The 14,630-nt window shown below is 42.1% G+C and overlaps 1 protein-coding gene across 3 annotated transcripts in view; it reads left to right on the top strand.

The window, feature by feature from the left end:
- The window catches only part of SVEP1 (sushi, von Willebrand factor type A, EGF and pentraxin domain containing 1), a 159,184-nt gene that overhangs the window by 48,983 nt on the left and 95,571 nt on the right, over positions 1–14,630 (top strand). For all 3 annotated transcript variants that reach the window (XM_068124490.2, XM_078781927.1, XM_068124500.2), the window contains exons 4-5: positions 4,738–4,905; positions 13,481–14,150. In XM_068124490.2, the coding sequence (XP_067980591.2) occupies positions 4,738–4,905; positions 13,481–14,150 (838 nt within the window). The remainder of the gene's footprint in view (positions 1–4,737; positions 4,906–13,480; positions 14,151–14,630) is intronic.

The raw sequence follows: 14,630 nt of genomic DNA, 5'->3' as shown, positions 1-14,630 counted from the left end.
GCACGTATGGTCAAGCTACAGCGAAGGAACCGCGCGTGTGTTTGTTGTGCTCTTCTCTTTGTGCTTTTCCTTGCGATGAAATTGCAAAATGGCAAAATATGTTGGCGCTAATTGAAGAATTGGCCATTAAAACTAATTTGTGATAAATCGTAACTGCGATATGCGAACTTCCGGACAGTGAGGCCTTATTTTTGGTATGTACAGTCACGTGAAAAAGTAAGTACACCCCATGTAAAGTTTTGACTTTTTCAACATATTTCAACATACAGCTAGCTATTTGATCTTTATTTCAACAATATTGATAGATAAAGGTGATATAATATAACAAATATCATGAAACATTTACATTTTGTAGTCCATTGTATAATTTAAATAAACACAAATGCAAATTTCGCATGTGGAAAAAGTAAGTACACCCTTGGCTCTAATAGGTGGTATTGCCCCATTTGGCAGAAACAACCTCAACTAGGCGTTTCTTATAACTGTCTACCAGTCTCTGACATCGGCTGTGAGAAATGTTTGCCCACTCCTCCATGCAGAATTCTTTCAGCTGTGCGATGTTTGAGGGGTTTCTTGCATGCACAGCTCGTTTCAAATCCCCCCACAACATCTCGATGGGATTTATATCCGGGCTTTGACTTGGCCATTCCAGAACCCTCCATTTCTTTCTTTTCAGCCATTCCTTGGTGGATTTACTGGTATGTTTAGGGTCATTGTCATGTTGCAAGGGTCTACCTTCGGTTGAGCTTCAACTTCCCGACAGATGGCCTCACATTATCCTCAAGCACCCTTTGGCACAATGAAGAATTCATTGTGGATTCTATGATGGTGAGCTGCCCAGGCCCTGATGCAGCAAAGCTGCCCCAAACCATAATATTTCCACCACCATGCTTTACAGTTGGTATCAGGTTCTTGTGGTCAAATGCTGTCTTTGGTTTTCGCCAAACATGTCTTCTGGTACTGTGGCCAAATAGCTCTACCTTTGATTCATCTGTCCAGAGCACATTGTTCCAGAAGTGCTGGTCTTTGCCTTGGTGTTCATTGGCAAACTTTAGTCTTGCCCTGATGTTCTTCCTGGACAGCAAAGGTTTCCTCCTGGCACACCTCCCATGTATATCAAATTTGTGCAGCCTCTTTCTAATGGTAGACTCGTGCACATTGACATCAACAGTGGCAAGAGCTACCTGTAGGTCCCGTGATGACATTCTGGGGTTCTTAGAGACTTCTTTCAGCATCTTGCGGGATGCTCTCGGGTTGAACTTGCTGGGGGGGAGCGGGCTGGCCTGAACAAGTTGGCAGTTGTTTGGAATTTTCTCCACTTGTAGATGATCTTCCGAACAGTGAAATGATTGATTGCAAATTGTTTGGAGATCTTTTAAAATCCCTTCCCAGACTCGTAGGCATCTATAACCTTATTTCTGAAGGCCTCAGAGAGCTCTTTTGATCTCGGCATGGTGGCGCCGCACACTTCAACAACAAAGAGCAAACCAAACTAAATGTCTGAGGTTTAAATAAGACAGGTTCCTCCATGATCCTCTCTAACGAGTTCTAATCATTTGCACCTGAGCTGGTGCACCTGATTCTAATTTTAGGTATTTGAAGTAGTGATAAATGTAGGGGTGTACTTACTTTTTCCACATGCGAAATTTGCATTTATGTTTATTTAAATTATACAATGGACTACAAAATGTAAATGTTTCATGATATTTGTTAAATTATATCACCTTTATCTATCAATATTGTTGAAATGAAGATCAATTAGCTGTATGTTGAAATATGTTGAAAAAGTCAAAATTACACATGGGGTGTACTTACTATTTCACGTGACTGTACGTCAACGTACGTATGTCCACGTACTTACCTCCCCGCACGTACGGGCACGCACTAGTTATGATAATATGGAGAAGAGGCATTAATAATTTTGTCGAAAGATCAAAAGGTCAAAGGTCAGCGTCACATAAAATCATCAATTTTAATCCAATTGACCTGAAATTTAAATTTACTATTTGAGTTTTGTCATCAAATTTTCAAAAAATCTTTACTATGACAATATGGAGAAGGCAAATTATTAATTTAGTCAAAAGGTCAAAGGTCAGCGTCACATAAAATCATCAATTTTCATCCAATTGACCTGAAATTTAAATTTACCATTTGAGTTTTGTCATCAAATTTTCAAAAAATCTTTACAATGACACGGGAGAAGGCAAACTAATAATATAATCTAAAGGTCAAAGGTCAGCGTCACATAAAATCATCAATTTTCATCCAATTTACCTGAAATTTAAATTTACCATTTTAGTTTTGTCATCAAATTTTCAAAAAATCTTTACTATGACAACATGGAGAAGGCAAATTAATAATTTAATCTGAAGGTCAAAGGTCAGCGTCATATAAAATCATCAATTTTCATCCAATTGACCTGAAATTTAAATTTACCATTTGAGTTTTGTCATCAAATTTTCAAAAAATCTTTACTATGACAATATGGAGAAGGCAAATTAATAATTTAGTCAAAAGGTCAAAGGTCAGCGTCACATAAAATCATCAATTTTCATCCAATTGACCTGAAATTTAAATTTACCATTTGAGTTTTGTCATCAAATTTTCAAAAAATCTTTACTATGACAATATGGAGAAGGCAAATTAATAATTTAGTCAAAAGGTCAAAGGTCAGCGTCACATAAAATCATCAATTTTCATCCAATTGACCTGAAATTTAAATTTACCATTTGAGTTTTGTCATCAAATTTTCAAAAAAACCTTTACTATGACAATATGGAGAAGGCAAATTAATAATTTAGTCAAAAGGTCAAAGGTCAGCATCACATAAAATCATCAATTTTCATCCAATTGACCTGAAATTTAAATTTACCATTTGAGTTTTGTCATCAAATTTTCAAAAAATCTTTTCTTTGACAACATGAAGAAGGCAAATTAATAATTTAATTAAAAGGTCAAAGGTCAGCATCATATAAAATCATCAATTTTCATCCAATTGACCTGAAATTTAAATTTACCATTTGAGTTTTGTCATCAAATTTTCAAAAAATCTTTACTATGACAATATGGAGAAGGCAAATTAATAATTTAATCAAAAGGTCAAAGGTCAGCGTCACATAAAATCATCAATTTTCATCCAATTGACCTGAAATTTAAATTTACCATTTTAGTTTTGTCATCAAATTTTCAAAAAATCTTTACTATGACAACATGGAGAAGGCAAATTAATAATTTAATCAAAAGGTCAAAGGTCAGCGTCATATAAAATCATCAATTTTCATCCAATTGACCTGAAATTTAAATTTACCATTTGAGTTTTGTCATCAAATTTTCAAAAGATCTTTACTATGACAATATGGAGAAGGCAAATTAATAATTTAGTCAAAAGGTCAAAGGTCAGCGTCACATAAAATCATCAATTTTCATCCAATTGACCTGAAATTTAAATTTACCATTTTAGTTTTGTCATCAAATTTAAAAAAATCTTTACTATGACAATATGGAGAAGGCAAATTAATAATTTAGTTAAAAGGTCAAAGGTCACCGTCACATAAAATCATCAATTTTCATCCAATTGACCTGAAATTTAAATTTACCATTTTAGTTTTGTCATCAAATTTAAAAAAAATCTTTACTATGACAATATGGAGAAGGCAAATTAATAATTTAGTTAAAAGGTCAAAGGTCAGCATTACATAAAATCGTCATTTTTCATCCAATTTACCTGAAATTTAAATTTACAATTTGAGTTTTGTCAACAAGTTTTCAAAAAATCTTTACTATGACAATATGGAGAAGGCAAATTAATAATTTAGTCAAAAGGTCAAAGGTCAGCATTACATAAAATCGTCATTTTTCATCCAATTGACCTGAAATTTAAAGAATTTGCATATCAGTTCACTGAATCGGTTCACTAATCAAAATATAGGAGGCGATTGGTATTTTTTAGATCAAAAGGTGAAAGGGCAAGGTTGCATCAAACCATCAATTTCTGTTCAATCGACCTGAAATTTAAAGAATTTGCATATTAGGTCACAGAATTGGTTCACCAATCAAGTTAGAAGCTGATTATTTTTAGATCTAAAGCTCATGGGTCAATGCTGCATAAAATCATGAATTTCCATTTTGTATTTTTTTTAAACTGTTTTTGTTATTTTGAGCATATGGAAGAAGAAGAAGACTTTTCAGATGCTTTCTAGTATGTGTCTGTGTCTGATCACTTCACTGAACATCAATCCACTGATGAAGTCTTTGGTCATTCTGCTTCACTGTGCTTGTTACAGTAACTTCATATGCAGGCTTCGAGGTGTATTTTTAAGCTTGTTAATCTTACTGATAATGCCTTAAGGCAGAAAGTCCCAAGGCATGATGAATGCAATACTGGCTTGCACACTTTTCCGAAGGATAAGTTTTGCAGTAGACTATTTACTAATCTACTGACATGTTTTGCTTTGTGCAGATGGGATGTGTCCTTAAGTTTGGGTGGATAAATTATACATATTCTTCTTCTTTTTTGCAAATGTAACGTGTGTGTGACTCCAGACAGATAAGAACGTGTCCTTGATCTTGAACAGATGCAATATGTTTGGAATTTTCTGCAGTTTGGACAGGCATCCCTTTCTTTTTTTTCAAATGTGTTGTGGAAAACCTCTTGTGATTATGAAATTTGTATCTCATGTTATGCAAGTGCGATGACCTTTTCCAAATGGGACGTGTCCCTCCCTCTCTTTTGTTCAGATTGCGAGGCCCGAACGTGCGCAACTGTCAGGGATCTGGTAGATGGAATGGAAATGATCCAACCTGTGAAGTTATTTCATGCGGCAGCCCCCCTCGGCTACGGAATTCCATCATTAAAGGAGACACCTTCACACATGGCAGTGTTATCACCTACGTCTGCAACGATGGGTATGAACTATGAACAGCAATTACAATAAATAAAACCCCTACATAGAGATCGTGTGCATAGAGACCCCATAAACGATCATTGTTTTTTTGTTTTTTTGCATAACAGATCTAAATACTAATAAAATAAGTTCTTCAAATCTTGCTTTTCTGAAATTCAAATTCAACTAGAACAACACTCGGTATACGTAGAGAGCAAACCTCCGCCAGGTTGAACAGTTTATGTTTTGTACCCACTGATAGGCCGGATCTGAATTCGGACCTGAAACAAAATCTAATCGGCTTGTTCTTGTCGCCTGACCAACTCGTCCACCAAGTTTGGTCATAACTTGTCCACAACGTTTTGAGATATCGTGCTATATATCGTTTTTGGCCCCATCAATCACTCAATGGTGAAGAATCACTTGAAATTTAAAAATTTATCTGATCCGAATCTGGAATCAGATCTTCAGCAAAATAGAATCAATTCTGCCTTGTCACATACCCAACCTGTCCACCAAGTTTCGTCCGAATCTGTCAACAACCTTTTGAGATTTCTTGCTCACAGACAGACAGATGAAAAATCACTCATAGAGCGACACTTGGCAAAAGAGAACAAAGTAGAATGGCACTCAGAGGAGCATCCTTTTGACCTCAAAAATTATAATTGGTGGTTGAATTCAGTGACCTGCCATGCAAATCTTCTTCAAATTTTAAGTTAATTGGTTGAAATTGACAAATTTAGAAATTTAGCCTATGTTGACCTCAAATATAATTGGTGGTTGAATTCAGTAGCAGATATGCAAATCCTATTCAAATTTCAAGTCAATCGGATGAAAACTGATGATTTTAGAAATTCGGCCTGTGTTGACCGTTTGGCCTATGTTGACCTTTTCGTCTATGTTGATTTCAAAAATAGTTGGTGGTTGATTTCAGTCAGCCGATATGTAAATCCTATTCAAATTTCAAGTCAATTGGGTAAAATTGAGGATTTTAGAAATTTGAAAAAAGTGGTTGACCTATGCTGACCTTTTGACCTCAAAAATAATTAGCACTCTGTCGGACCACAAACTCTACAATTTGGTGAGGTTTCATGAAGATTGGTTTATAATTGTGACTTATAGGCAAGTATAAATGAGCGGACAGACAAACACACACACAAACACACAAACCGGAGTGATCAACATACTTGTCAAAAAAAAAAAATTGCCAAGTAACAAACAAACAGAAAAACAGACATTCAGGGGTGAAAACAAAACCTGCCTCAGTCCACCTTTGGTGGTGTTGGCAATTACTACTGTTTAATGCCTCAAAATAATCCTTTTATTTTAAACTAGCCGAAACCCGTGGAACATCCACGGAAGGGAGGATGTGGTGTATGGATAGAGTGTACCACTATGGATGGCATAGGGGAGCGCGCATGGGATCTTCTTCTTCCGTTAAGCTCCAATTTTTTCTCTTTAAGTTAAGTCCAATCAGTCCTCTCTGCTCGAAGTGCTCAGGCCATGCCTCCCTGCTCTCATACTTTTATTGCCGTTCGGTGTAGAAAGAGATTGACATATCGTTCGTCTGTTTTCAGCTCGTTATCTTTAAGCTTCCTTACGTCTCGCCACCTGCTACACCTCTCTGAGTTACGAGGATTTATGCAACTCACCCCGAGTATCGCAACGTCACTCCATTTAACTTTATTAAAATGACGATAAAGACGTTTCCTTATATATCCTAATTTAAAATGTTCAAGGGAATAAAAAGACCATTTGGTTCACACCACCCATGTTCACACCACTCGACTGTCCAATCAGCGGACGGCTCGCTTCGCCTTCGCCCAGCAGACGCCAATACGATGGCGTCGTAAGATGGCGTCGTATCGGCAGTTAATCGGATGCTTTTGGGCCCCATCGTCGGCTAATTCAGATTTTTCGAGTATGGCTGTACGTGATTAACAAAGAGCGCGCGGTTCGTAGATCGTAAATCCATTAGTGCCGTGGGCATCGGGTCACTGGGTGCGGCGTAAAAGGGATAACAAAGTCGAGTCCTTACGCTATTATTATATAGATAAGACAGCAAATGTTGTGAAATAAAATGTTTCTCCACATGTGCCATTAGAGTTTACAGACTGGTGAAGTAACGAGCATTAGTGCTTCCTGCAGCCAGAGGGTAAAACAAAGATAACAAGAGGGAGAATTGCTTTTCATTACATGCCCCCTATGGGTGTGATCTTTTCAAGTCCAAAAGGGCATAATTTTGTGCAAACATTGACGAAACTCACACTTGTTCTGCAACTTATCATAATAACGCCATCTAGCAAGTTTCAGTTGAATATGTTAAAGGATAAGGGAGAAAAGTCTGGAAAACCATAGGTGGGACAGATAGACTGACAGACAGACGAGAGCAAACCTATAGTTCCCGCCGGTGAAACCGGTAGGAGACAAATAAACAAATTACTGAAAAGCAGCAGGTGCTCGAACCATAAGGGAAGATGGCGAGGTAAATATCCTGGATGTCTGTCTGTACCATGGGAGAGGTTTATACACATAAAGTTCATCATATCAAATTTTTATTCCCATTAAATTTTTTGGTAAATTTCATTTTCTAGATGCATGGCAATTTGTATCTTGGCTTTCAAAAATATGTCCGAGATAATATCGGGTTATCTTCCATATTATTCCAATGATTCGCGATATTATTCCAAACGCGGGAGATTCCAATGATTTCAGAATCATTGGAATCTCCCGCATAGCAGCTAACTTTGACTCCCGCAATGAAGCTAACTTTGGGCCTTTCACTCACTCACCGCAGGCAGGTTGGTGGTCTTTCGGTCTTCTACCAACTCCTCTCCGGCCTTGCCCCCCCAGCCCTGTCTGTGCTCTGTCCCCCAAATATTCCTCCAGGTCGCACAAGATCTGCCAGCAACCCTCTCATGGTTAAACTGCCGAAATCGAGGCTCTCTGCTCACCTTCACTCCTTCATTCCTCTTTTCTCCCACCTCTGGAACAAACTCCCTCACTCCCTTCAATCCCACTCCTCCCTCCAAGTCTTTAAAACAGCTGTTCCCCACCATCTCTTATCTTCCCCCATCCAAAACCTTGATCTTTTCTACCCCCGTTAATTCACTCCAGATCCACTTATTTTTTTGAAATACCGACTTTTTTCTTTCCTGGAAGTTCCAGCAGTGTCCATGTGTTTTATACTTTCCCACTCCCCCCTCCCCCGACCCCCCCCCCCCGCCTTCCCATGCCTCCTCCCCCTAATCCCTCTCCCTCCCACAGATCTCCCGATGTCTTTGTTCTCTGCTGTTGTACTTGTGTGCTTCCCTCTCTCTCCCCATCATGTCTCCCGCTCCCTTTTTTGTACGTTTTGTGTGTCCGTTTTTTTGTTTTTTTGTGATCAATGTGATCAATTTTGTGATCAACACGAGCCTCGATCTTGTATGCCAAAAAAAAACAAAAAAAAAAACGTGTGTCTGTGTGTCCACTATGCGAGTTCCAGGCTCAGCTGGCTCCTGCTGACAGTACCTGGTATGGGCTCCTTGTCCAGGGTAACGGATCCCCAATGCCTTTTTTTTTTTTTTTTTTTTTTGTATACAAGATCGAGGCTCGTGAAAGAGCGAACATTAATCACACAGAAAGACAAACCGACACATAAAACATATAACATCGGGAGCGGTAGACAAGATGGGGAGAGAGGGGGAAGGACACAAACACAACATTTGAGAGCAGGGACCGAGAGACATGGAGACATCGAGAGATCTGTGAGAGGGAGAGGGCTTTGGGGGGGGGCATGGGAAGGGAGGGGGGGTGGGAGAGGTATAAAGCATATGGACACTGCTAGGACTTCCAGGAAAGAAGTTGGAATTTCAAACAAGGTGGATCTGGGGTGAATTAGCGGGGGTAGAAAAGATCAGGGTTTTGGATGGGGGAAGATAAGAGATGGTGGTGAACAGCTGTTTTAAAGACCTGGAGGGAGGAGTGGGATTGAAGAGAGTGAGGGAGTTTGTTCCAGAGGCGGGAGAAAAGAGGAATGAAAGAGTGAAGGTGAGCAGAGAGCCGAGATTTCGGCAGTTTAACCATCAGAGGGTTGCTGGCAGATCTTGTGCGACCTGTAGGAATATTTGCGGGACAGAGCACAGAGAAAGCTGGGGGGTGCAAGGCCGGAGAGGAGTCGGTAGAAGACAGAAAGACCACCTACCTGCCTGCGGTGAGTGAGTGAAAGGCCCACAGAGATAGCTTCATCACGGAAGATTCCAATAATTCTGAAAGCTTTGGTTTCAACAGCGTGAAGCCGAGCTAGGTGTGAGGCAGGAGCACCGGCCCATATGGGAGAACAGTATTCCATTGAGCTGAGGATGAAGGCCTTGTATGTGGTGAGGTGCTCAGGTGTGCCGAGGAAGGACTTCGCACGACGGAGGATGCCCAGTCGGCGACTGGCTTTGGATGCCAGCTTGGAAATGTGGTTTTCCCAAGAAAGATCATGGCAGATAGTGAGACCCAAAAGCTTGAGCGACAGAACTTCTTGGAGAGGATTGTTGAGAAAGTAGATGGGAGGGTTGTCCAGTCGATCTTTTCAGAGAGACATAGTAAGAGTGTGAGATTTGTCAGGATTGAAAGACATGTTCCACTTGTTTGACCAGTCTGTGATTTTGTCCAGGTCTTCAGAGAGTGAGGAGGGTGCAGACTGCCGATCTGAGGGAAGAGGATTGGAGCGGCAGAGAGTGGAGTCATCAGCAAAGAGATAGAGAGGATTTTCCAGAGAGTCGGAGAGATCATTGATAAAGACCAGAAAAAGCACAGGGCCCAGAACACTGCCTTGGGGAACTCCAGCCTGAACAGGAAGGGGAGATGAGAGAAATCCATTCAGGGCCACACGTTGACTACGACCAGAGAGGACGTCCGCAAGCCATGCATGGAGATTTCCATGGATACCATAGGAGGAGAGTTTGGTGAGCAGAGCTGGGTGCCAGACCGTATCGAAGGCACCTGATATGTCAAGGGAGACAGCTCTGATTTCCTGTTTGGCATTGAGGACCTCCATCCATTGTTGAGACAGCAGAAACAGCATGTCCAGAGTAGAGTGACCTGGTCTGAAACCAAATTGATGATCAGAGATCAAGCCATTGGAGAAGAGGAAAGATTTCATATCCGAAGCAATGATGGATTCCATGACTTTGCTGATAATTGGGAGCAGACTGATTGGTCTGTAGTTGCAAGGATCTGTATTTGCACCTTTTTGTGTAAAGCGGTAATGTTTGCTGATTTCCAGGATGCTGGCAGATGACCTTGAGCAAAAGAGAGGGTGAAAAGAACAGAGAGAGGGTGAGATAGAGCGGCAGAGCAGGATTTTAGGACCCGTGGGCTGATGCCGTCTGGTCCAGTTGCAGAATCAGAGTCGAGGTTAGACAAAAACTCCTCCACCTTGTCAGGAGAGAAGGACACAGAGTCCAGGAGCAGTTGGGTTCGACTGGGAAAGGTGGGAACAGAGAGAGATGGGTTTGGGACTAAAGATTTTGAGGCAAACACAGAGTTGAGGCATTCGGCTTTGTCACGTGCGATGTCAACTGTGTGGCCATTTGAGGTAAGGGAGGGGATGGAGGGGGAACAAACACCAGAAACGGATTTGACCAGACGCCACCAGGATTTGGAGGAAGGAGAAAGGTTTGAGAGTTCATTCTTCAGTGTGGAGAGATAGTGCTTCCTGGCACTCCTGAGGGTAGACACACACTTGTTCCGAGCTTGGTGGAAGGAACTGAGATTGCCTTCAGTTGGATTAGCCTTCCAAGAGGCAAAGGCAAGTTGTTTCAGGGCAACTGCCTCACCACAAGATTCAGTGTACCATGGACGGGAGGAAGGGTAAGACAACTGAAGACGAGATGGGATAAATCTGTGCATGAGAGAGAGCAGTTTGCTTTGGAAGAATTCCTAGGAAGAATTGATGTCAGAGGCAGTGGAGATGGGAGACCAATCCAGACGATTGATGGCTGCTTGAAGACCGTCCCAGTCGGCCTGAGTGAAATGCCAGACTCGTCGACGCTGAGGAGGCTCTCTGAGAATGGCCAGAGAGATGTCCACTTTGACAAGCACATGATCAGAAGAACCGATTGGAGCAGAAGAAGAGCAGCAGACATTAGCAGGGAAGTTTGTCATAACCAAGTCTAGAAGAGAAGATACTCCATTGGCTGAGATCCGGGTCGGGAAATTGACAGCTTGTGTCAATCCCAGTGAGTCACAGAAGTCCTTTGCTGAGGTGCCATGACTGGTGAGAGAGGAACCCACACCCAACCAGCTGGCATGATGACAGTTGAAGTCACCACATATGAGGAAGAGAGAGTTGGGATGAGTGGATAGAAGTTGGTCCATGTTGTCAGACAGTGAAATGTAAATGGCGTCATCACTGTTTGGAGGACGGTACAGAACACATCTGAACAAAAGGTGGGAGCGGAGAGGAAGCCGTAGCCAGAGGTACTCCTGGGGGTGAGGAGGAGAGAGGGCAGTGCAAGTAGAGTGAGGAAGAGAGTTTTTGATAAAGATAGCCACCCCACCACCAGGACGAGGTTCAGGTCTATCATACCGGAGGAGGGAGTAACCAGGAAGAGATATTAAGGAATCAGAGACATCTTGAAGGAGGAAAGTCTCTGTTAAGCAGATCAAGTCTGGATTGTCAGAAGCAACCTGTATGGAGAGATCAGTCAGGTTTGAGCGAAGGCCCCGGATGTTTGAGGTCCATACCGTTAATGAAGAGAGAGGGGGAGCATCGGGTACAGGACAGGGGAGGGGAGGAGCAGGGTAAGATGAAGGATGAGAGGGGGAGGTAGGAAGAGCAGTTGATAGTGTGTCAGAGATTACAGAAGAGTTCCAAGAAAGGGAAGGATGAGGAGGATGAAAGGTTTTAATGGTGAAGGGATGAGGCACAGTGAGGGGTTGTTTGAGGGGGGGCAGAGGAAAGTAGAAGGTTGGGGGGGGGTGGAGGTATGAGACAGAAGGGAGATGAAGTGGGGAGGAGGCAGCTTTGAGGAGGAGGGGGGAGGAGGGAGAATTGGAGAGGAATGGTATGGGGGGAGATTTGAAAGGGAGGGGTTGGGGGGAGTTTTGAAGGGGAGGAGTGAGGGGGGGATTTGGAGGGGAGGGGCAAGTGGGGAGTTTAGGAGGGGAAGGGCAAGGATGGAGTTCAGGAGTGGAGGGGCAAGGGGGGAGTTTAGGAGTGGAGGGGCAAGGGGGGAGTTTAGGAGTGTAGGTGCAAGGGGGGGATTTTAAGGGGAGGGGCAAGAGGGGAGTTTCGAAAGTGGATGATTAATGAAAGACGAGCATTGATAACAAATTGGGTTTGTTGTGATTTTCAAGTTAGCAATCCGATTCAGAACGATGGAGGAGGGATGGAATGAATGTGAATTTAGACCATGTAGTGAGGGAGACGTATAAGAGATTGAATTTCTTTTTTTTGACGTGGAATGAGATGGAGAGGAATTTGAAAAAAGCCTTTTAAATAGGAAGAAAAACAGCGTGTTGTAATATACCACTGAATAAAACACTGAAGGGGAAAGGTTAAACATATTTAAATAATATTAAAACAGAACCGTAAACAATCTTATATGCACAAAGTTCCAACCGGGGGAGAGCCGAGAGGGACCACCACGAGTCACGTGGACAGGGCAAAAGGTGGATGGCAAGGAGATAATGGGGGCGGGGCGAACAGCACACCTGGACAGAAAGTACAGGATGAGAGAAAGCACACGTGGAGAAAGGAAAAATAAATGTTTTTGGTTTTGTTTTGTTTTTTTGGGGGGTTGGGGTATTTTAAATAAACGTATTTAAAACGTTTGACAAAGAGTATTATGTTCGGGGTAGAAGGGAAAAAACTAAGAGCCAAGCAAAACACGATGTAGGGGTCTTAAGTAAACAAACACCGATGGAGGTACAAGGCCGCACACGAGGAGCAGAACACGATTAATTAATTACGAGTTACAGGAAATTCAAACCAAAACTAACTATAAACAAACAATAACGCATGGATGATAAAATAACGAGTTGAAATTTGACAAACACACGAATGAAAAAATAACCGCTTTGGATGCCCGGAGAGAACCAAGCCTCAAGGTCGGAAGCTTCAACAACTAGGCCGCGTGGCGCGAAATACTCGACTATTTTTTACAGGTATGAAAGATTAACACCGATAATCTCCCGAGGGACACGCAAAAGGTACACACACGTAAGATAAATACAGTTTCGACAAAAATACAAATGTGATAATTACTTAACTTCGAGCGTGCGTGAAGATCGTGGAACAGCTTCGAAAAACCGTGACCGCCCCGACAAGATCTCACCGCCCCGTGACCGCGTGACCGCGTGACCGCCCCCGCCTTGTGGGGGATCCTCTTTAGGCGAAGGCTATGAGACGGACACAGGGGCAGGGGCACTACATCTTAAAGCATAAAGACCTAAGGATCTCAAAATGAATTTTTCAATGTCCCAAATAACACGAATATCTTTTCTTACTTATAATAAGAATAACATTATTATTATTCATAATAACGACTCATTATTGACAGTACCAGTACCTGCAGGTTTCAGCATATGATTGTTGCTGTTGCTCTGAATTTTTGTTTCAGATACAAGATGACTGGGACCTTATCTACACGTGAGTGCCTCTCAGTGGGTGTGTGGAGTCATAACAGCGCAATATGCTCACCAGTGTCCTGTGGTTCACCACCGCGTGTGGAGAAGGCAGTCGTCAGGGGGCAAAGTTATTTATTCGGGAAGATTGTGCACTATATCTGCTCTGAAGGATACAAACTCGAAGGACAAGGGATCATATGCACATCATATGGAAAATGGGCCTCTGTGTCTGGAGATGAACTGCCACATTGTGCTGCACAGTTTTGCTCTGACTTCCCGGTGATACAGTTTGGGATTTTGAATAATACCTTGTCTCGCAATCTTAGCGTGGGTACAAAGGCAACCTTTCGATGTCAGCGTGGCTACAAACTTCAAGGGAACGGAGCGATCACCTGCCAGAGTGGTGGCCATTGGTTTTCTTCTCCGGCGATACCCTGTGTGCCGGTGCAATGCGGAGAACCGGCTGCCATCACGCACGGGTACATCAGCGGATCTGACCACACCTTTGAGTCGGTGGTGGCATACAGTTGCTTTAAGGGCTTCTATATCAAAGGAGAGAAGAAAAGGAGCTGCCAAACAAGTGGACGTTGGAGTGGAAAGCTGCCCAGCTGTCACCCAGTGTCATGTGGAGATCCCGCAGAAATTGCCAACGGACAAGTGGAGGTGCAGTATGCAACCACATGTGATATGCTCCAGTTAGAGGTTTATTGCAGAACACTTGTGGGGACATTGAGCAACTAACTTCAAACAAATACCAACAATTAGTCCTTGAAGGAAGAAGTGGTCAACTTATTGCGAGACAGAATGCAGTAATCTGAAAAGTATCGTAGAACGCCAATGTACAAAAAATATGCGGAGATTTTAAAGAAGCAACGAAGATGTCTCATTAGGCAGCATGTTCCCCTCTGAGCTGATTCATCTTGGTTTTGATCTCAGATGAAAACGCGTCAAATAATATTACAATTCGGGTATCCTGCTGCCAGGGGGAACTACATCTAAAAGCACACAGCTCTTTCGACGTAACATGAAGCTGGCTGTTTGGGATTAAGAGAACCAAACTGATCACAATGAGTGTACTTTTGAGTAAATGTAAACTTCACATTTTGCGCTACCACAGTGGAGATCACATGGGCACCGAGAGAG

Source organism: Myxine glutinosa, chromosome 1, assembly GCF_964187855.1.
Source record: "Myxine glutinosa chromosome 1, kmMyxGlut1.1, whole genome shotgun sequence".
NCBI classification, from domain to species: domain Eukaryota; kingdom Metazoa; phylum Chordata; class Myxini; order Myxiniformes; family Myxinidae; genus Myxine; species Myxine glutinosa.
Note: the sequence above shows the minus strand (reverse complement) of the source record. Positions and strands in the feature narration are given on the sequence as shown.